The sequence below is a fragment of the Schistocerca cancellata genome, chromosome 1 (genome assembly GCF_023864275.1).
Source record: "Schistocerca cancellata isolate TAMUIC-IGC-003103 chromosome 1, iqSchCanc2.1, whole genome shotgun sequence".
In the NCBI taxonomy this organism is placed as follows: Eukaryota; Metazoa; Arthropoda; class Insecta; order Orthoptera; family Acrididae; genus Schistocerca; species Schistocerca cancellata.
In genome coordinates, this window is record NC_064626.1 from 669,590,896 (window position 1) to 669,614,910 (window position 24,015).

At 37.9% G+C, this 24,015-nt stretch overlaps 1 protein-coding gene across 1 annotated transcript in view; it reads left to right on the forward strand.

Moving 5' to 3' along the window:
* LOC126183838 (transmembrane protein 230) overlaps positions 1-17,193 on the forward strand; it is a 40,356-nt gene extending 23,163 nt beyond the window's left edge. The window contains exons 3-4 of the mRNA XM_049926101.1: positions 14,764-14,886; positions 16,887-17,193. Coding sequence (XP_049782058.1) covers positions 14,764-14,886; positions 16,887-17,024 — 261 coding nt within the window. The 3' untranslated portion in view covers positions 17,025-17,193. The remainder of the gene's footprint in view (positions 1-14,763; positions 14,887-16,886) is intronic.
* The last annotated feature ends 6,822 nt before the right edge of the window (positions 17,194-24,015 follow it).

Sequence of the window (24,015 nt, forward strand, 5' to 3'; positions counted from 1 at the left end):
ACTATGGGAGCAAGCACACCCAATTGTCCACTGTCATTTTGAACTGGAATCACACCCTGTTGAACTGAAAGGTCAGGCCAACGTGCAAAATGTCAGTGCACAACTGAGTTTTGGATGCTGTTCAATGAACGAGATCAAGGCATGTGAATGTAATGCAACAAAATCTTGAGATCTAGGTATTCTTCCATGGCCTGTGCAATTTTCCTTTAGCACCATGCTTTGCCATAAATCTGTACACAATTTCATACCAATACTGCAAAAGCAACAAAGCCTAACAATGCAATTTTGATCAGTGCATGTAGAAACCAGCTTTGACAGTTGAAACAAGGACCGCAAAGGCTTGCGATCTGTTGCTGAAAATAATGTGTGACTATACAAATAATAATGGAATATGGTCACACTATACGCGATTGTGAGAGCCTCTTTTTTCAATTAGTGAATAATTCCACTGAGTTTGAGTTGACAACTTTGAAGCAATAACAGTGGGTTTGTCTTGTGCACCAATTCTGTGAAAAACCACAGTGCCAATTCTGTAGGGAACAGGCAGGTCACAGATTGCAAGCAAATGAGATTGGAGGGGATGCACACCCTGATTTTGTCACATGACCTAAATACTGTAGTCCAGTTTGGAAAAAAGTCACACTTTTTGAAATGACACTTGAGTCATGCTTCTGACAACACTTGAAAAAGACTATACAAATTGGCAATGTGTTCCTTTGTTGTACGACGTGAGACGACAATATTGTCGAGGTAGTTTGAACAAAATAGCACTTTTTGCAGTCAGCTGTTCCAAGTAATGTTGAAAAATGGCAGGTGCGGAAGCACTGCCGAAGGGCAAACACAAATACTCAAACAGTCCTAAGTGTGTATTTACAAAAACAGTTTCTGTGATTCTTCATCCAATGGAAACTGCAAGTAGGCATCACGCAAATCTAACATACAAAAGTAATGTCCTGCACCAAGCCTGGCCGTGAGCTCCTCGGGGTGAGGTAACAGATAAGTGTCAACTATTGTCTGTGTGTCGACTGTAGACTTGAAGTCAACAGAAATGTGTATGCGACCAGAAGGCTTAGGCAACAAAATGAGAGGACTTACCCATTGACTAGCTTGAATGGGAGCAATTACATTATCTTGCAATTCTTTCAATTCACTGGCTACTTTGTTTCTTATAGTAACTGGAACAGGGCGGGCCCGGAAAAACTTAGGGTGTGCTTTGTCTTTCAATGTAACATGTGCTACAAAGTTATTAGCCTTTCACATTCCTTTAGCTTTTCCCATTCCTTCTGAAAATGATCCAGGAAATCGTTTAAGGAAGCTAGCTATGCTGTCTTTTGGCTCAAAAGCAGACACTGAAATTACATAGTCTTCGATGTTAAGTTCAAACAAATCAAAGGCATCTAAACCAAATATGTTTTCACTGTCTCTTGATTTCAGCACAGTAAAGTTCACTATCCTAGTGTGCGATTTGTAAGTTGCAGGCAAATTGCACTGCCCACGCACTGGAATTTCCTGTCTGTTCTAAGCAGTGAGGTGCCTGCTAGATTTAGAAAGGAGTGATGAGCCTAACAATTGGTACATGGCACAATTAAGCAAAGTTACTGAGGCATCTGTGGCTAATTGGAAGTTCGCACGATGGCCAGCAATTCATAATGAGACAAATAGTTTGTTAGACTGTTGTTCACAGCACTAGGATGAGAAGGCAGCACAGTCTTAATCTTACTTTTGTCAGAACTTGTTGTAGGTTTTGAAAACACAGCATTCACTGCATGTGCACAAACCTGTTTTTTTCTGGGACCAGGCAAAATTGGCATTTTTGTGCCGTTGCAAACAAACTGCTTGGACATTGCCATTTTGTCCCACACATGTAACACGTTGCGTTATGTGTGGGGCAGTCCTGTGTTTTATGACAAGCAAAACATCTCGGGCAAGACTTCACTAAGTTCACAGGTCTGTTTACCTCTCTACATGGCTGTCCGTGCAGCTGTGTATGTGTTCGTTGTTGTGGCTGCTTGGGGCGGTTGCAAAAAAGCCTGACAAATCGGGTTGTAGTCAAACTTATTGGTCGCTATGGCACCGAATCATATTGCTCTAAGATTTGCAATACTTGGGGAAGTGATGGCCAGAGTACTTTAAGATCTGTTCCCATATTCTGCTACCTGGAACATTTAATGTTATTGTATCACGTGTCATTAAATCACTGTAAAAGTTGACACAACTACACTTAAATTTACATTTCATGTCATGCCTGTTAATTCTGTGTACCACTGGTGGTGTGTCTGTTCAGCTTTTTCTGCAAGTGAAAGAACTAATATCTAGTTGCAGCTATTTGGACTTGCTGGTCATAGTATTGGATTATTGCAGCAACTACTTTGTTATAGACAAGTTTGTCGAGAGACACGGTTGGGAATGGTTTTTGTGTTAACTTGAACACTGGGGAAATCACAATCAAAAGGAAGTATTATAACTTTGCAGTACCTTGAACACGATGAACTTGACAGTGTTCTTGGAACTGAGTCAGGTATTCAATCCATTCCTCCTCTGTTTCCTTAAATTGTCAAAATGTTGGTATACTGGTCGGCGACACTTGTTGGGCTACTTGGTTGGTCGCTTGTGATAGTGCGGTTGATGCAGCTTGCACAGCCACTAGTTGTTGTACCGTAATCAGTAAGGTAGTGAATTGTTGGTTCTGAAACTGAAAAACTTGTGTTAAATCCAACACACTGGCCATCTGTGGCTGGGGCGGGGGCACAGGTTTGAAGGGTTGGGGAATTCGTGGTTTACGAAAATATGTTATATCAAAAAGCAAGCAAAGCCTCTGAAAAGAGAAATTTGATTAGTTCTGTGGCTCCCCTCCTGGAATACATCCAAGAACACTGTAGTGCTTTGAGAATTTCCACATAAATTCTAGAACCACTCGTCCTTTTACCATCTCGAACACACGATATTTCAAGAATAAGTGTGAGAGAACATACATTCTGCTCGACCCATTTGTGTGTGCAGGCTGGAAAGAAGTCATGAGCACAAGGTAGACACAGTGGTTGAACAGCATCGACAAGTGTTTACCGCTTGTGTCACAGAAGACATATCGGAAGAACAAGGAGTGTTTATGTATCTTATGGTGTTTTATATCGTTGTCTATTGTAACGAGGAAAAAGAAGAACAGTTGAATCATTGTTAATTGTACTTCACATATTGTACTCGCTAGAGGCAAGACATGTTCATATATTATGTGGTTGTTAAGCCAAATATATTGCAGATGTATTTAATTGAGTCTAAAGCAAGATGAATTGGTTGATTTGTTATCATTTGAATATTAATGTGAGAAATGGTGAATATGTTACTTGCGGAAGTTGAAATACATCATGACTGAACTACAGGTATTATTCAAGTACTAAATTATTTGAAAAATAGAGAGTCTTATAAATTACCGTAACCAGCATTCTTCTTCGGAGAAGAAGGTTTTAGAGATCGACAGAGCCGGCAATCCAGAGAAGAAGATCAGCTGTGCAGATCAAGTAAGTCAACCGATGTGAGAGAAGTTTGAATTTTGCAATCAAACTTCACATTGCTTCTTATCGTCAGACATCATTGGAACACAACAACAAAGTAGCTAATAGAAACACTTGAATACGAGCACACCGCAAGCTAAAACCCAAAAGAAGAAAGAAAAATCTTTGGTCAAGTTGATTAACTCCGCTCACCACTGAATTATCCTCGTGCACCATTGTAGAGTCGTGTACTGCAAGGAAACATGATTAATACAGTTTTTTATTTACATGAACTGGAAACATATCTTAACTTGAATCGAGTCTATGTTTTGTGGTATAAGCTCATCAGTAATAGTCCTCTTGCAGACTGATGTAAAGCACAATTCTGGTTGTAGTAAATTAGTCCCGCTATAGTTGCTAATCTGGTCACTACGCCCTGCCATAGTGTGTGATGAACTAAACATGCTCTGCAAGTACACAGAGAGATGCCAAACTGTATGATTGAATGAGAAAGGCATTACGGAAAGCGGCGGCCTAAATACATGCTGTCAAGAGGGTGTTGGCAGCGTGTTGCTTGTGAATATGTCTCTGGCCTCTCTCATGATAGATGCACTTGATCCAGTGCCCACTAATCTGTCTTCGCACTTCATCTTTGCTGACCGGTGTGCTGCAGACAACTTGTGCCAGCACATGTACGAAATACAGAATAGTAGCTTATAATGGGTATGGCATTGTGAAATATAATTCTATAAGACATGATATAGATTGGAATGCACAGTTAAAAGTTAGCTAACCAACACCTCTGAAACCAGGGCATATGTTGAAATAATCGCATAAATTTTGTGACAATTAGATTATGTTTAAATTGGTTAGGCTTTGCTATTTTTCCCGACTTAACTATCACTTCAGAAACCACAATGTATTGTGAATAAACAGTGCCATACATCAGCTGATAACATCTCCCTACAAATCAAAGTTAATCCATTTTTTACAAAATAATATGCCCACAATTCCCATCTAGTTCATACTTCTTCTACAGGAGGCATCACATCAGTAATGGTTTGAAGGTAGTGTGCATATTATATGGAAAGCATGTTACTATAGCTCTACTTTGTAGTTGACAACTTTCCTTTTGTTCAGATTAACACAGAACTTAGGCAGAAATCAACATTTTATTCGATTACATAACTATGAAGAATACTGCTTACTGTACAGTTATTGTTATGGAAGAAAGCTTATTGTGCAGTGTTTGTGAATACTGCTCGAAAGCTGACACCTTGTCAGCATCATTATATCTCAGTTACAGGTTTTTCCTTTCTCGCCATTAACATTATTTCATTGAGTGTAAATAGTGGGGAATTTATAGTTATCATAATGCGAAAGGTGGTAAGAATTGACATTCTCAACTTTGAGAAATTGAAGGGACCAATAAAAAATATTGTAAATAGGGATAAAATATTAATTCTGGAAGCATAAAGTGGTATGACACTATATATTGTTAATGTAGCTTAAGATAATAACACGGCAGTGTTGAATCAAGGAGCCAACATGTTAAGAAATTAAAGCCAGACCTAAAGGGGGCGTTAAAAGAAGACGGGGATGATGATGATGATTGGTTTGTGGGGCACTCAACTGTGTGGTTATTAGTGCCCATACAAATTCCCAACCTTTGCTCAGTCCAATCTCACCACTTTCATGAATGATGATGAAATGATGAGTACAACACAAACACCCAGTCATCTCAAGGCAGGCGAAAATCCCTGACCCTGCCGGGAATTGAACCTGGGACCCAGTGCTCGGGAATTGGAATGCGACCGCGGGACCACTAGCTGCAGACTGGTAACCGAAGAGATCAGTTGATGAGCTTGTATCTCTTTCAGCAATAGCCTGTAAAATAGTGCAAGAAGATTTCCTTCTGTATTTCTTCTATTATTCACAGCATCAGAAGATCAAAAAGTATCCTTTATCAACTTTTAATTAGTGTATTGCCAAAGCAGTTGGTTCAGAAGGGAGTAGAACTAAATAAAGGCACATATGCATCATCTGCAGTTGGAAACTGAGCTCATAATTTTCCTCAGAAGTTGTCATAAGTAGAATAGATGACAAATCCAGCTAGAACGTGCAAGGCCTGTTGGGAACAAGGAATGTAGATCATAGAACACCGACCTCTGTCTTCCTGAGTGCTTTGAAAAATTCCATGCCACAATGACAGTTTCTAGTACATAAAAATGAGAAAAGATAGACAGAAGCATTTCACAATAAAACACATTATTCTTAAGATGAATGTTCGACAGTGTCTTGTGAGTGATTTTAATTGAGTAGCCAACTCTTCTTTGTGAATAATAAAAATGCTACACATTTCAGGAAAAATTAAAATCCTGAGAAATAGTATCCTTAGAATCATATCTATTAATTGCTTTATACCATGCCTGTTGTAAATATACAGTTATTCCTAAGGAAGAAAGATGGAAGTTCATCACAATTATTACGTAGTAAATGCATTCGTAACAATATTTTAAAAAGTTAGGTTGCCACTCACCATGTAGAGAAGGCACTGAGTCACAAACTGGCACAACAAAAAAGACAGCTCTACATTTAAGCTTTCAGACAAAAAAATCCTTTCTCAGAAATAAAAAACTTGCATTCACACAAGGACAACTTTCACACACATGGCTGCTACATCTGGTCACTGTCAGAGGAATTACTCATCAATGCAGTGCTCCAGATGTTTGCAGCAAGATTGTACAGAAGACTTTCTGGCATGGAACTCATAGCAGCTATCAAATACAAAGTATAGTATGTGGTGAATGAGCTTAATTTGGATGAGTGTGATGACAGAGTTGTTTAGAGTTTGCCTACAAGTAGGAGAAGAGGGATGAATAGAAGAAGGAGAGGTTATGGAGCAGTGAGGACAGTGTCTTAGCTCTCAGCATAGATAATAAAACTGCTCTAAGAAGGTGAGAGGTTTAGGATCATCGTGTTTTATGGAGGCATCATCTAGGTGGCCGCCGTATGAACAGACTTAAGTTAGTTAGTTACATGTTCCATAGATCATTATTTGAACAATTCTTTTATCAAAATGAACAAGTTAATTTACGGAATATGTATACATGATAAGTATGTTAAATGTTAAAGACGATCTATGTCTCGAAAAGCCAGGTGTGTATCCCATTTCATGCGAATATGGTATGTTTTACATTGGGCCAATTATCAGAACTGAAGGAGAGATGCAAGAAACATAAGTGGCACATCCAGCTAAATCAGCTAAGCAAATCAGCTGTTGCTGAGCACTGCCTTGAATGTAATCATGAAATGAAATCTAATGAGACCAGTATCATAGTGTGAAAGCTAAGTTTCTGGGACAGCATAATTAAATAATATATCAAAATAAAGATGTCAGAAAACTTAATTAAAGGGAGGTAGGTTTCAATAAGCAAATCTTGGGGTCCCTCAATTTATTAAAATCTCACCAACCGTCACATCCATTGGAGCTTAAAATGGTAAAGGAATTTGCATTTCATAGAGTATTCGTGCATGCTCTGTGAAACAAACGAGCACAGTGGACATTGGGAACTGAATTCAGCTGTAAATAGCAGCATGAGGCCAACAGTAGCTCACAGTCTGGTTGGAAACCAGGTAGTGAATACACATAATAGCAGCACCAGAAGAAGATGGGTGAGTCAGTTGTTGAAACATTATGCAGAAAATGGAAACAACCACTCAACTGGACAGCAGAAAGCACACTATTAGAGGTGGTTTGTTTATCTCCAGTTTTTTTTATGGCTGTTACAATACTACATTTAAACACATCATCTGTTCAAAAAGTTCAATGACTGATCTTATTCCTGCCGTATAAGTTATGTCAGTGCAGTAAGTTCGGTGGCAGCAGCTTAAACCAACAATTGTAAAACAACAGACGAGCAATGGTAACTGTTATCCAGATTTTCTCAAAAGGGTCAGTAACCCTTTTTGGTGAATGTTGTACCACCTGCAGGAAGAAAGCACATTGTTCAGGTCTCTCATTGAGGTGATAACTTTTGTGGCGGCGTTCGTAGCGACAAACACTTCGCTGTAGAAACGGCTTACGAAGTCACCGCCACACTTTTAATAGCGGTCCGCTGGAACAGTGAACAGAAAGATGAAAACCCAAACACTCTGATTGAATAAAAGTCGATACTTATCTTTATTAACGAAGATACAGAGACACAGTAGTGAACTCCGTGTCTACAGAAATCTGTCTAGTTCGAGTCGGAGCGGCTAGGTCAGCATCGGCTGACGACAAACAACAACTCTGCTGCAATGAACACACAACTGACTAGCAAGTACACAATTCGGTGGCGAGTATACCACTGAGCGGCGAATACAGAACTGTCTAGCGCTCGCGACTCCAGCCCTTAAGAAGCCAGAAGCCAGCCGTGGCGCGCGCAGACTTGCGGCGATTTCCTGTATCGCTGGCGCTGCTTATGCGGACGGCATCCGGACTTTGATGCTGCCAACCTTTTGGCAGCGGGCTCGGTTGGCATTACTGGCTAGGATATAACAATAACTTTATTTAAAAGCAATATTTCACCATTGCTAGAGTATTATTTACGAGTTCCAATGTTTGATGGGCAAAGATAGATCAGTACAGTAATGTCCTCACCAAACATTTCTAGCCCAGTACCAAAAGTCCTGTTTATAATGTACTGACTTGATTTTAATTGTAATGCTTTCCATCTTACACATTTAGCATTTTTTAGTAATTATTGCAAAATTTGTCTTCATCCCTACATCTCATTTAATACCATGTTAATAGTTGAAAGTAAACACAAAAAATGCTTACTTCAGCCTGGATAACACCAATGTGTGGAAACACCTAATGTAAAACATTGAGTGCTACCTTTTTTTTTCTCGTAGAAATAAAAATAAGGTAGCTAAGATTTAAGATTATTCCTCATAAATTGTTCATGGATCTCTCTCTCTCTCTCTCTCTCTCTCTCTCTCTCTCTCTCTCTCTGATAAAGAAGCCTTTTGTTTTATTAATAATAAGACAAAAATAAGTCCTCAGATTAATTTTCTAGATTGTAGATTGTACCTTAGGCATTGGTTCAATGCACTACATCAGCATTTTTCCTTCTGTTGTGCCTTTCATCTAAGCAAATCTAAATACATAACTCTCTTAATATTGCATAAATTATTTTTTTTCCATTCTGAATGGCACTCAAATGCCATAATAAGCTTTTGTATGGTAAGTGGCAACAGAGATGCTTGTTCTGCTTTCAGTTTAATTAAAACAGAACACAGAAGTTGTTGTTTGTATACTAAAGTCTATATACTTAGATAACAGACACAACCACAGTGAATAATGGTCAATAATACAAATCTGTTACTCAGTGGTTTTCAAGTATTCTAACTTGGTTCACTTGATAATGGGTGAATGTAATAGGCACACCAGTTCCATCTCCACAGTGTTGTTGCAGGTAATTCACTATTATTTATCAACCATTGTTCATGTGCAGCAGATTGGATTAGGTAATTAAATAAACAATTGATAGCAATGGTATTTTTACAGAAACATTTTTACATTTTAGTTCCCTCTTTTTTAAAAACAGAATTGGGATTCCTAAAACCTAATATAAACACTGATAATTTCAAAAATTCCCTGTACTTTGTAGTGGGGGTGTTTCAGTAACCAACCATAACTACTACTACTACTACTACATCATTATTTGTGAATTAATAACAGCCCATAACCAAATATGATTGTGTAAGTACTGAGCAGATTCTGAAAATTTATTGAAAATATTTTAAACATGTAACTTAATGTAAGTTTCCAATTTTTACCAGTAAGTTGTTTCTGACATAAAATATTGCTGTATAGCCGTTTAGGTTAACAACAGTGAGTATCTCCTCTATTTTTCAGAATTTCACTGATGTAACAGGAATGTCTTGAAATCATTATGCTGTAGGAGATGTGTGACAGAATAATGCCAGAATAGGCGTACACCATCTTAAGTTAAGCATTAGTGACTGCAACTATCAGTTTTCATATAAGACAGCACACATGACTATTCTCTTGCAGTCTTAGATAATATGTTCCTTTCACTTAAAGTGGAATCAGTATTAAAGTCTCACTGACATACTTTTTACAACTTAAGTTAATCCTAGAATTAGTTCCTGTGTTTTATCAGGATTTTATTTGTCTCATAAGATACATGTTGCAGATCATCTGATCATGTTCTATAGGAGGTACATCAGTTTTTGGCTTATGATATACATAGTTGCAGGAGGGTTCATTACAATAAAACCAATTCATTGCTAATTCTAATTTTTCTTGAGTTGCCTAGTGGATGTCTATGCTGTTTTGGTGTGTATTAAAACAATATTGTATCACCTGCATAACATGTTACCATATTAGCTTCTGTATGGGAATTACACCAATGAAAAGAAATGGACCAAGGATTGAGCCCTCCATCACACTACTCCCAACCTCCTTCAGTCAAGAGCATCTGTTTTTAACTGTTGTGATGATATGTCTTGTTGCTTAAACAAGACTTGATTAGAACTAAAGATAAGTTGTGTTTACCATAAAATTCCAGTGTTGCTAATAGGATGGTAAAGATTATATAGTCATAAGCTTTACTGAGACCACAAAGTACAACAGACACCAGATCCTTATTCTCGAAAGCTGTTAGCACTTAAGTGACAGCAGTAGTAGCGTTTTGACTGTGTTGGAATCCAGACTGTTCGAGAGGTCATGCTATTTGAAGTAGTTATTTAGCTAACTGCACATAACTGAAAACTGATGTAACTTAGCATTTTGAGTACATCAAGGAAAATTCCAGACATATTGAAAATGAAAAATAAGTGGCTTACAGAAAGAGGTCATGCTATTGGAAGTAGTTATTTAGCTATCTGTACATAACTGAAAACTGGCGTAACTTAGCATTTTGAGTACATCAAGAAAAATTCCAGACATATTGAAAATGAAAAATAAGTGGCTGACAGAAAATATTTATTGTCTTTCTTAAGTTTATTATTATTATTATTATTATTATTACTACTACTACTACTACTACTACTACTACATCATTATTTGTGAATTAATAACAGCCCATACTTCTGAGATTGTAGAACTTTGACACAGTGGTTACAAGTTGCTTTGGAGTGATAAAGATACTATGGAAAGCATCCATTACAATTGGCCTTGAACCAAGCGGAATGTATGTGTATCATTTTGTTTGAACTTGTTTTTCAGCTGTATTAAGTAATTATTGACTGTCTCTTGCTCCAGAAGTATGTCTTGTGCCTGGACTTGGAAATGTTGTTATTTGAAAATTCCCGTGCTGCTTTGCATTTGTTGGGAGTACCTTTTCTACGTTGCTGCAATCCACCTTGGAATACTGGCATGTAACAATTGTATAGTCTCCAGTGGAATGTTATGCTACTCTTCAATCGGAACCTCTTCTAACTCATGTAGTAATGAGGGAGGCAGAAATCTGCTCCGGAGTTGGCACTCCAACACCGCCCACAAGGGCTCAATAATGTTCAAGTCCGGGAACTGTGCTGGCCAGGGAAGATGCTGCAGCTCAGTTGTGTACTCCTCATACCACAATTCTATTGTCCTGCCTGTGTGAATGGGTGCATTATCATACTGAAATATGTCATTTTTGGGCAACATCATTTGAATCGGGTGCACCTGATCACCTAAAATGATAACATAATAATGGGCTGTAACATGGCCTTTGAGAGTAATGATGGAACCAGCAGAATACCATGATATGGCTGCCCACACAATCACACTTCCACCTCCATGTGTAACCAGTGGAATCAAGCAGTCAGGATTGTAGGCTTCTTTTAACGTTCTCCAGACGTAGACCTAGCCCGATGTTGGAAATAACGAAAATGTTGTCTTTGTGGATCATATGACGTGTTTCCACTGATCAGCCATCCAGGATATATGCTGCTGACATCATGCTTTACGTTGGTTGTTGTCACTAAAGGTTTCGGTATAGCAGCTCGTCCATGAATATTCACTTTATGGAGTTCTTGGAGGATAGTGTTGATAGATATTTGGTTTTGAAGATGGATATTGAGCTCTGCAGTCATTTTAGCCACCATAGTTGTGTTGATTTGACACAATTCATGTTAGCGTATGACAGTCTCTTTCATTTAGTTTTGATTTGTACTTACTATTATATTTACACAATGATGTCTTACTATGTTTTGTGTAGGCTGTCGTGATTGTTGAAACAGTTGATAAGTTGGCTGTTTTGCTTACTGATGCTCCAACTAATCAGGCCCCCACAATCTGCCTTCTGTGGAACTCTGTTAGGTCTTTCATTACACTTCAACCTCGGCCTCTGAATGCAAGTTATGAAGTGTGCACTACTCATAAACAACCTACACTGATGCCTGGTCCATAATGAACACACACAGTCCAGCGCAACACGGGCCTTGCCTGCATTGTTGACTGTCAAACACAACCATCCCTTTACATTACTACCACTGTTCACATTATTTTTCCTATCCCCTGTGTGTGTGTGTGTGTGTTTGAACAGTTTATCAATTTTGTCTGTGCAGCATGCCATAAATAATTTGCAATCTTATATTTGTATCTGGCATATAAATCCAGTGAGATATAGTGCAGTCATATCACAAATTGGATATTGCCTAATACTTAGTGCTGCAACTGCCAAATGTGCCCATGCGAATTTGGTAGTTACAGCACTAAGTATTAGACAATAGTCAGTTTGTGATATGACTGCGCTATATCTCACTGTATTTATATGCCAGATACAAATACAACATTGCAAATTGTCTGTGGCACACTACAAAGACAAAATTGACAAATTGTCCAAGTAGATAAAAGGGAGACAAAAAAGTTAAGGTTTTAGCAAAAAATGGCACCACACTCTGAAAAAGATGGTAGATTTATGGATTAAAAAAGACATGTGACATTTTAGATTAAAATGATTGTCATTAGTATTGCAAAAATTATATATATTTTGTCTTTCATGTGTTTATGCTTTTTCATGTTATAAGGTTGCAGTGTTCTTGGGTTAGAACAGTTAGTATTAACCAACACTGTTCATTTTTCTGTTGCACTTAATTTTTTCCAATGTATATAAACATTGTTCAATTTATGTAACATGCCATTACTGAGTAACTACTGCAGGATATTTTAATAGCAAATTGCCACTACAGAAGAAAATAGCTGTGTAGACCAGATCCATAACTTTCATAGTGAACACATTGAGTGAGCTCCATGAAAGTCTGGAAAACATGTTCCAAGTTAAAATTGGTCCAAAATTTGTGTATATGAGCATATGGAACAAATGAGAGTTCTCTATTGCTGCCCAGGGTAAGATTTGCCCTCCTCTAACCTTACAATGTAACAGGTATTGCATGTGTCTGTATCTTGTGTAGGTATGTAACGTGCACTTGTGCTATGTAGTGGAGAAGAGAGAGGAGATAGGCTCCTGTGCTGGCACATAGTACACTACCCTTGGATAGACCTAGGAAGCTGCCTGACTTACCAAGTCTCTGATTTATGTCATATGTCTTTATACTTAAGATAACGAGGAAAAAATCAGGAGACAGCCTAGGATATTGGCGTGTGGTCTGTGCTGACCAAAATACTTATACTACCACCTCTCCTCTTTGCTACAAAATATTTGTACTGAAACTTTTCTTTCCACCTAGAGGATTCAAACCAGTTGTCTTCAGTGAAGTCACCACCACCAAACTGATGTGTATTACCCACAATGGGTATTTAGAAGGGTTGAAATGTGTTTGGATATTCGAAATGAAATACACTGGAAAAAGATGCAGATGACAAATGAAACAAAATAGAGCACACTTTGTGAACAGACACCGTTGTAGCAGTTATTCAATAGCCATGCTCATTTTTGTCTTCTGTTATATTAGTCTCATGGTAAATAGTGTGGAGATAAAACCATACCCCTACAAATCTTAGGGGGAATAAATTGAGACCATATGGTGGTGATGACTGTTTTTTAAAAGGAAAGCGGGGGAGGAGAGACAGTGTATAATTACCATGGATGCCTAATATTCCAGTGTTATGGAGAACTTTGTCATGAGGGAACAGTTTTATATGATTTCAGTTATGTTAAGTGTTAAATTAGAGAAAATGGAAAATTGTTATTTAACATGGCGGAGATATTAATGGTTTCCATTATTCTATTACAAAGACCATCATGGTAAAACATACTATGGGACAGTGTACTGTATGTATGTCAGTAAAGAAATGTTGTTGTGTTATTTACTATTAAACCAATAAATCATCAGAGTAACTTACCCACAAGGTTTTTTTTTTTTTTTTTTTTTTTTTTTTTTTTTTTTTTTTTTTTTTCAATTCATGTCATGTCACCGCATTTGGACATGAGTTCCACCAAGATGTCCAATCAATATGTTTGAGTTCTCTTCAGAAATGTGTGTACTTGCTGCCTGGCAACCATTATTGATTTTCTGTTTGTTTGCCAAGCACATTTAAGCCCTACTTTGCAACGTGTACGGCAGAATTGTCCGTAATGCTCTTCCAGTAGCATTAAGAATTTTATTTTTTTATATCTTTGACAAATAAATTTTTTTATATCTTTGACAAATAAATTTTTTTATATATTTGACGAATAAATTTTTTTATATATTTGACAAATAAAGTTTTTTATATCTGATACATCATGTCAGTACAATCCTTCATCCTGAGTTGTAAATTTATTCATTTCAGACTTGCATTTCCTTATGTAAATTGGATGATTTTTCAACAGATAATGCATATATGTAGCTATCACACTTTGTTTTTTTGTTTTTTTTTTTTCTTCTTGACATGTAATTACTGGTAATTATACTACACAGCAGTTTACTATGTATCAGATTCCCTTCAAATTGCATATTTGAAGCATAGCCCCTGTAGTTCTTAAGAGAGTGAATTTTAAGTAAATATCTCGTGTCAGATACATTACTTTCTTGGTGATAGCTAGCCAAAAATAGTAAAAGGGTAAGAAGTACTCATTGTACTAAGAAATAAATCTTCAGATATGTGCAAGATGTCTTTTGTATATAATAAATAGTTATCTATTGTGTATAATAAATAGTTATGCATTATATATAATAAATAGTTATGTGGTGCAATAGCTACTGATAACTCTTTACTGCATAATCTGTAGAGAGGTTGTGGATATTACCTGTATATTTTAGAAACACAGGGGAGCTCAGTTTTCACACTAGATTCATTATATGAAGCATTTAACAGCTTTAGGTATACTGTTTGCAGTTTGAGAAGCCAGCTGCTCAGATACCTTGGAAGTCAATAGTCCTGGCATCAGTGCTCTGCTTTGGAGGCACAATTCTGCTTTTAGTGGGCAGCTTACTTGTGACTGGGCACATTGAAGCTAAGGTGAGCACCACAGAATAATAGTTTGCTTCATCTTGTTCAAAATGTGGCATATATTTAAACTGTATTTTCAAGTTTTGTGTTGCACATACAAATCAGTTTACATTTTCAAAAGAAAAATTAAAAAAAAGGAAGAAAAATTCAGAGCAGTTTTAGAGAAATTTTACCAAAAGTTAGAGGAATGACATAACTGTGCTGGACTATAAAATTTTGATAAAGGGGTTACTGTATGCAGCCTGCTGGATTCTGCTAGTGCCATTTTCCTGGAAAATTTTGAGACTGTTATGGATTCAGTTAGCAGAGACTACCAGTTTTAATGATGGGCTATCACTGGTTTCATGTTTAGAAAAATGAACAAATTAAAATATGTTTCTGCTCAACTTGTCCCTACGATTGCACCCATCCACTATTGTCACAAAAATGAAGTTAGTTTGCACATAGAGGAATACTTTTAATTAAGTGTAAGGTATAGCAACAAAGAGATCTGTTGAGTAGCAACTAGTAACAACAAACCTGAAGTAAAATTAATGGCTTGCAGTATTTTAACTTGTTTTTCCTCATGCCAGAAAAAAGTTAGTTTTAGACATACAAGATGTCCATAAAGTCCCTTCACAACTTCAAAATTTTATGACAACAGCAGTTGTTGAAATATTTTAACATTTCTTTTATAGTAATCAGTGTTTATAAAAGCTTTTTGACAATGTTTAATAGACCTCTATATGGGTGCCTTTAGTTTAGTTGCACAAAGCACATAAAGACGGTACTCGATTTCTTGTCATGTTGGCTGTAGCATAGCATCATCAATGGTGGCAATGGCATTACAAATCCTTTGCTTCAAGTCAGCAATGTCCCGTAATTGTGTTTGATACACAATATCTTTTACATACTCCCATAAAAAAAAAGTCCAGCAGAGTGATATTTGGCAAACACGGTGGCCAAGGAATTGGCCTATCCCTCCCAATCCATCTGCCTGGAAATGTTTCATTGAGGAATTGACGAACATGCAGTCCCCAATGTGGTGGTGCACCATCTTGCTGGAAAATGATAGTTGGTTGTATAAGTCAATCAATTGTGGTGCTCCATCTTCGGTCAGAAGGTCGAGGTGAACATCTGCAGTAATTGTTGACTCGAAAAATGGACCAATTATTTGGTTGCACATGTTTTCACTTTTGGACTATCCTGGTGAAGCTCCCTAGTCACATGGAAGTGTTCATATCCCCATATTCTCACATTGTGTCTGTTTAATGTCCCAGAAACATGAAAAGTTGCTTCGTTACCGAAACAAACTTGCATGAGGAATGCTTCATCCTCCGAAAGGCATTCCAACATGTTGAGTGCAAACTCTGTCTGTTTTGGCTCATCATTTGGCTCAAGTGTCGGTAACAGTTGCACTTTGTAAGTGTACAACCATAAGTTCTTGTGAAAGATCTTATGCATAGTTGAACGTGGTAATTGCAACTGTCTGGCAGCAGCAGATGGACTTCATAGGTGAACGAGTGAAGACGTTTAAAAGATGATCGATGTTTTCCTCAGATGTTCTTGGTCGCCGGCTCCTCTCTTTATCCAACACTGGCCAAGCCTCCATAAAATTTTTGTGCCATGCACGGATTGAAGGGCATGGTGGTGGATCTTTTCCATACTTCATTCTGAATTTTCATTGAGTCTGAACATCCGATTTTGTCTCAATAAACCAGGACACATATTGTGCCTTCTCTTGAGGGGTTGCCACTTCATAGAGATTCAGTTCCTTCCATCAACAGAGTATCTGAAACACAAAATGTTAGTATATATAAAAACTTTAGTAAACAGTTATTACAGTAAAAGAAATTTTGTTAAAATATTACAACACCTGCCATTGTAATAAAATTTTGATGTTGTAAAGGGACTTTATGGACACCCTGTACTTTCATAATACTACAATAGTTAATGCATTTTTGTATCTCCTTCTTTGTAAATTGGATTTAAAGATTCAGTCATTTTGTTGTCTCTCTCTTTTGTTCCAGTACGCGGATCGGACATGGCCTTTACTCATTTTGGGATCCATCATGTTTTTGCCAGGAGCATACCACATACGCATAGCATATTGTGCATTTCGACGATATCCGGGTTACTCATTTGATGATATACCCGAGTTTGATTGAAATTCCAGAACAGCAGAATCATCTAGTGTTCACTCAAATCTTGCAAAGACAGTTTCAAGAAATGGCTAGAAATGTTTCTCTTTTCACCTCCTGTGCACCAAAACACATTCTCTCAATATCTTTTTTTGTGAAGATCATCAATTAACATTGCACAATCAAATAGTATAAAACAAGCATCAAACAATGAGGTACAATAACAATCCATACAAAAAGTAAAAAGTAATATCCACCAGACAGAACAAGTTAAGCATATTGAACTATCACACAAACTTGAAGTTAATCAGTAGGTTTGAGGGCTTTGAATTGGTAGACATGCTGTATTCTCATAAAGAGACAAATGAAACAGAAGTTTGCATTAATACTAACAGAAAGTAAAAGATGACCAGAAGCAACAAAAGACTCACTAGACTTCTTCCACAATGTTTTACTTAAGGCTTTAATATTTCATCCCTTGCTGTTAGCAACTTTTTCCTGCCTCCTCACATCGCAGTTCATGAAGTATTGGCATTCAGTACACTGTATGATTGCCCATGACTGTTTTAGTCTTCTGAATATGTCACTGTAGTACTGAAGCTTTCACATTATTTTGGCTTTCTGCTACTTGGTCTGCTGATGCTTTGTCTGAGTTTACAGCCACAGTGAAGAAATTATGTAACTTATTACTACATAAAGGATTCCTGCATGTGTAGCAAGTTCAATAATGCTGTGTGAGACTTCTTCATTGTGTCAGTAAGACAGTCAGTAAATATTCAGCTCACTTTTCGGACAGTGTTATAAGTGATTTCCAAGTGCTGTATTATGCGGAAAAGGCAATATTCCATTATTCGATGGGCTTATTTTTGCTTTGTTTCATGCATGTGCATGCAGGTTTGCATGCGTGTGCATGTGTGTGTGTGTGTGTGTGTGTGTGTGTGTGTGTGTGTGTGTCAGAGAGAGAGAGAGAGAGAGAGAGAGAGATTGTTTTCTTGTGAAATGATGGTTGTAAATTGTATTTGTTAATGTTTTTGAATATGTATTTTTGTTTTAAATGGAGACAGATTTGAAAACCATTAATAATGAAAATTTGTCAAATATAATCAATTTTTAATGTGTCATTTGTTAACCTAATATCTGTACATCAGAAGTATAAGTTCTACATCTCCATGACATTTTAGTAGTTGTACTAACTTCCACAGATACTCTGCTGCCCCCACATAGGACTCCTTGTAGTTCAATATGTTCAGTAAGTGTGATCTCCCAGTTTCCTAAATCATTGAAAAAATATAAAAAAATTTACACAGTGTGTGTTAAATATTAAACCAAAATAACATGAACACTGGCAGCTGAGAGTGGCTAAAAGATCACTGATGATTATGCTTGGAAAATGATTATGGTTGGAAAATAACACATCCAAATACTAGTGATTTGACTACATAAGTATCCATCTATCAACTTACTGTCCTGAAAAACAAACAACAATATGATGTCTGTAAATAAAGTAAGTGCCAATATAGTCCAGACACTTGCAGGAGCTTCGGCGTGCGCTAATAGAATGTGGGAGCAATCAGATAGCACCAGTGTTGGTGTGGAGTGTGCATTTGAGAGGCATCCAGTTGAGAGTGCTGTTGCTGTCTAGCATTCAGCTGAGGAGTGTCAATTCCACCCCTCTAAAGCATGTCTCCAGTAGGTGGTAAATATTTGTGGATTAAAATCAAGGTTGCCCGTGGCAAGAATACTTTACTGTATAGAGCGGTTGCACAGTGGGTCAATGCCTTTGTGCCACTCAGAATGAGACTGCAGATATGCACCACACAGATCAGCCATCCATTCTTCAAGATCAGATTGATGTCGTAAGTTGTCTCAGTTCCATACACCATTGATGTACTGTCTGGGAATTACCGATAGAGGTTGGTCTCAGTCATGAAATGGTGTGGCACATACTGATGAAATGTCTTAACATGAGGAAAATTGCATCCATTGTGTTTTCACATCAACTCATCGATGTACAGAAAGGGCACCGGTGTGCACTGACAGGCATCCACCTGGACAGATATCACAACAAAGGCGACACATTTCTACAGCATATTATCACCATTAATGAGATGTAGGAACAATTCTACAAGCCTGAATTAAAGCACCAGTTGAATGAATGGTGTCGCTCATGTTGGCCATGTCCACAGAAATTCTGACAGGAATCTAGTCTTGGGATCCTTATTCAGATTGTGGCATATGACTGCAAAGGTGTTATCCTTAAGCCTGCTACACCTGAGGGACAAACCTTCAGCAGTGACTACTAGTTCCGATTTCTGGAGTAACATTTGTGTCCGGTCATGCAGTGCAAATGTCCGCATTTATTGTGATACAATCGCCTTATTGTTTTGGTGAAAACTTGTGTTGTCATGCTGCAAACAATGTGAAGCTCATATTGCAGTGGTGGTGTTGGACAGTCTCGATATACCATCCATACTAACCAGACATGAGTCCTTCTGAGGGCACTCCACCGCAGTCATCGTCAACATAGAACACCCTGCCAACAGTCCCCAGTAGTTTCCCGACATTTGGCAAGAGGTAAAAGGTTTTGTGAGTGACTACATTGAAGACCTGTAGTTTTAGTTCATTAATTATAATGTTCTGTCAAAGTTGCCACTACTTTATTTACATCCCTCATAAGATTTATTACCCATCCAAAACTTTTGAGTATTTCTTGTATGTGAAATTCATGATTAGACCTTAATATAGATTATATTTTACTGTTTACTTCATTGTAGTTTATTGCTACCATAAAGGGCTACTGATACATCAAGACAGTTGCCCATGCTTATCTACTTTAGTCTTGCCCTTTCACTTCAGTGAGTTCTACTTTTTGTTTGCTCACAGGTGCCACTGAGTACATTCTTAACGGCTTATTAACACCTGATGAAGTCGACAAGCTACAGCACTGAATAATGTGCCAGCAAGAAACACCCAGCTGCACATGATAGACTTAATTTCACATCTACCTTGCTGGGAAAATCTGAGAATTTTGTCCACTTCATTGGTTATACAACACAGCTGAAAATTTTCATCACAGATTCAAGACATGCCAAACCTTTACTAATAAAGGCAAAACAAACATAAGGACAATGCCAAGCCTGTGCTAACAGAGGTTGAACAAAAAGGTAAAACAAACATAAAGGACAGCTAACTGAAAAGAATCAGTGTTGTTGAAAACCAAATATTATCAGTTAAGTTGCGAGTGATTCTCTAAGATACTTCAAGATGGAAATTCACATGGCTAAGGAAGGCTTTTTGGATCCAGTGAGCTACCTTTCAGATTTTGCTTTGCTTGTAAGAACAACTAGCTCCTCTTCTTGCAGCAGTTTGTACAGAATGTTTTGATCTTGCATAGGATGACTTTTTTGGAAGCCAAACAATTTTTTGTAGGAGGCAACTAGTGTTCCACCATTATTATGAAACTTAGACCTTTCTTTTCATGCACAATATACAGGAAATTGTAAGATATAAGTTGTAGAGCCCATGTTAATGTTGTTTTTCTTGTCTTCCATATACCTTTTGATACAGCTCAGCATTTATCTCATTGCAAACAGAGCACATACCCACGAATCAGGTATGAAATTGGATTAAAAGATCCTAGTATATAGAACTTAATTCATTATTGTCGAGTGAGGTGAGAATTGAAATCATCGCAAAGCATACCTCGGCAAAGTGCTGTAGCAACATTACTGTCCAGGATGATGTGATAGATAACATCCATAGCTCCCTGAGGCCATTTGGAGCTGATAAATTTTCATGGAGGTTACATCTTAGAAACTTAGTGTAAAATGTAGATGATAAATTATTCATTGTTCTTGCCTCGTTTACCAATCTTGATATGTGGATGTTAGAGGAAAAATGCAAAACGATTCACCAATTCATCAATGCATTGTTTAGTGGGCACAAGAAAGTAGCAGAAGTAGTCAGTGACATGTCAACCCATATTTTAAATACCAATAGTAAAGTCGACTAGCTGTAAGGCAGGTGGAGTAATATATGGTTGCTATGACCAGATGTGATTCTCTAACTGTCAATGTTTGGCCAAACACTGTTACAGTATGTTACAGAAATATGATACATGCACCCTACCAAACCTGTAATTTGAAATTATAGAAACAGAGTGTCATGACTGAATTGAGTATGTGATACACAACAAACTAATCTTCAATAAGACAGTTCATTTCTATATAATAAGCTGTTAATTGATATGAATTAGTGCTTAGCTATGGCCACTGCAGCCAGTTGTTCAAAGTTTGATTGCATGGAAATGTATTATTAATATTCCCAAACTCAACGAGGTAATTCCCAGATTCCAAGCTAATGTGCAACCTGATCAAATTTTCAACTAACAAGGGAATCTCCCCATCGCACTCCCCTCAGATTTAGTTATGAGTTGACACAGTGGATAGGCCTTGAAAAACTGAACACAGATCAATCAAGAAAACAGGAAGAAGTTGTGTGGAACTATGAAAAAAATAAGTAAAATATACAAACTGAGGAGTCCATGCGAAGATAGGCAACATCAAGGACAACGTCAGTTAAGGAGCGCCGTGGTCCCGTAGTTAGCGAGAACAGTTGCAGAACAAGAGGTCCTAGGTTCAAGTCTTCTCTCGAGTGAAAAGTTTAATTTTTTATTTTCAGTTTATGTGACAAACTTTTATGTTTCCGTCATTTTTTTGGAAGTGATTATCACATCCACAAGAAAACCTAAATCGGGCAAGGTAGAAGACTCTTTTTACCCATTCGCTAAGTGTACAAGTTAGGTGGGTCCACAACGTATTCCTGCCATGTGACGCACATGCCGTCACCAGTGTCGTATAGAACATATCAGACGTGTTTTCCTGTGGAGGAATCGGTTGACCTATGACCTTGCGATCAAATGTTTTCGGTTCCCATTGGAGAGGCACGTCCTTTCGTCTACTTATCGCACGGTTTTGCGGTGCGGTCGCAAAACACAGACACTAAACTTATTACAGTGAACAGAGATGTCAATGAACGAATGGACAGATCATAATTTTGTGAAAATAAAGAAAGTAAAATTTTCACTCGAGGGAAGAGGCACGTCCTTTCGTCTACTAATCGCATGGTTTTGCGGTGCGGTCACAAAATACAGACACTAAACTTATTACAGTAAACAGAGATGTCAATGAACGAACGGACAGATCATAACTTTGTGAAAATAAAATTTTCACTCGAGGGAAGACTTAAACCAAAGACCTCTCATTCCGCAGCTACTCACGCTAACCACGGCGCTCCTGAGCTCACACTCTCCTTGATGTTGCCTATCTTGTGCATGGACTACTCAGTTTGTATATTTTGCTTATTTTTTTCATAGTTCCACACAACTTCTTCCTGTTTTCTTGATTGATCTGTGTTCAGTTTTTCAAGGCCTATCCACTGTGCCAACTTATAACTAAGTCTGAGAGGGGTGCGATGGGGAGGTTCCCTTGTAAGTTCAAACACTGGTAAACCCACAAGTGAGTCATTGAAATATTTCTAAGGCCAAACTAACTCCTCTCAGTCCAGATTCTAAATCCAGAACACAGCAGAAAAATGGTAGTCCATAGTGACCATCCAAAAATAAGTCTCTGCCTCTACACAATAGCCCATATTTGCAAACTCCAAGTCTACAAACTAAAACTTGTGGATTTTCTAAGTTTAAATGTCACTATACAAAACTGTTTCATACTTGAAACTGCACAACCAAGATTTGCAGTCAGTATGTGGTATCTGCTTCCACACTGCTCCTATACAAGTGTTATCTCCACTCTAACGACTTCACAAGTAAACTGCCTTTACCATTGGACACCAACCTGTACATTATTCTGTCACCATTCCCACCTTGAAGCTGACATTCATGGCCTACCAGTGATCCTTGGGATACTGAACCCATCAGCTTACAAGGCAAGTCCCAGAGAGCCTTCCCAATACACTTGGTCACTTCTCTGGGACTACCTCAGTGCTCTACTTCTGGGGCTAGTACTATCTGGATCACTTTACCACTTTCAATCCATCTGGTCTAGATGAATTGAATCCGTATCTACAGGGTGGACCAGAAATGCCACACGGTTTTTAAACTTCCATTTCCAGGACACCCACCATGCAGCGCTGTAACATTACATGCTGTTTTAGACACTTCTGTTTAGTTGAGATAGAGTGATGATCTGCAGAACACTGAATTGCGATAGTAGAGGAGTTTATAAAGATGGACACTATGACAACCGAACGATGCAACTTTCATCGGGTTGGTTGATATGGTGTTCCTAGTCACAATACTCTGTTGCTATGGGTGTTGAAATGGAGTCAAGGTGGAACCATGAAGGGTGTAAACCTACAGGTCATCCTCATTCAGTACATACTTCAGAAATTGTGAATCGTGTACACAATGCGAACTTACAAAGTCCTCAGTGATGAGCTTTCGCACTTTGGTTGTTGGATACCAACATTTTCCATATCTTGTAAAAAGATCATTACCCTCTGTACAAGATCAAAGTTGTCCATAGTATTCCTGAAATTTTGTAATAAGTTCTTGAAGCTTTTGAAAATTGAAGAGGGCATTTTGTACATGTTACTGATCTCATATGAGGGCAATTTCCACTTTTGTGGGTATTTCAACAACCAACAGTTCTTTGTTCTGTGCTGCACACACCCTGTGTGAATTGCTGGAACATCCTATGCATAGAGCAGAAATGAGAATATGCTGTGCCATTTCTTTCAAGCTCATTATCAGTGTATTTTTTTTTTATAAAATGGAGGCCAAACTAAAGCAGTAACAAGATGCAGCAAAAGCCCACACTGCATGTCATTCTGTGGGAGTCTTGAATGAAATGTGTCCAGGCAGAGTCATTTTTCACCTTGGGGACATCAACTGCCGTGCTCGTTATCCTAACCTAACAGCACCTGATAATTTTCTTTGGGGCTATCTTAAACAGAAAGTGTATGAACAACACCCAACCAGTAATGACTAGCTAAAAGAGTG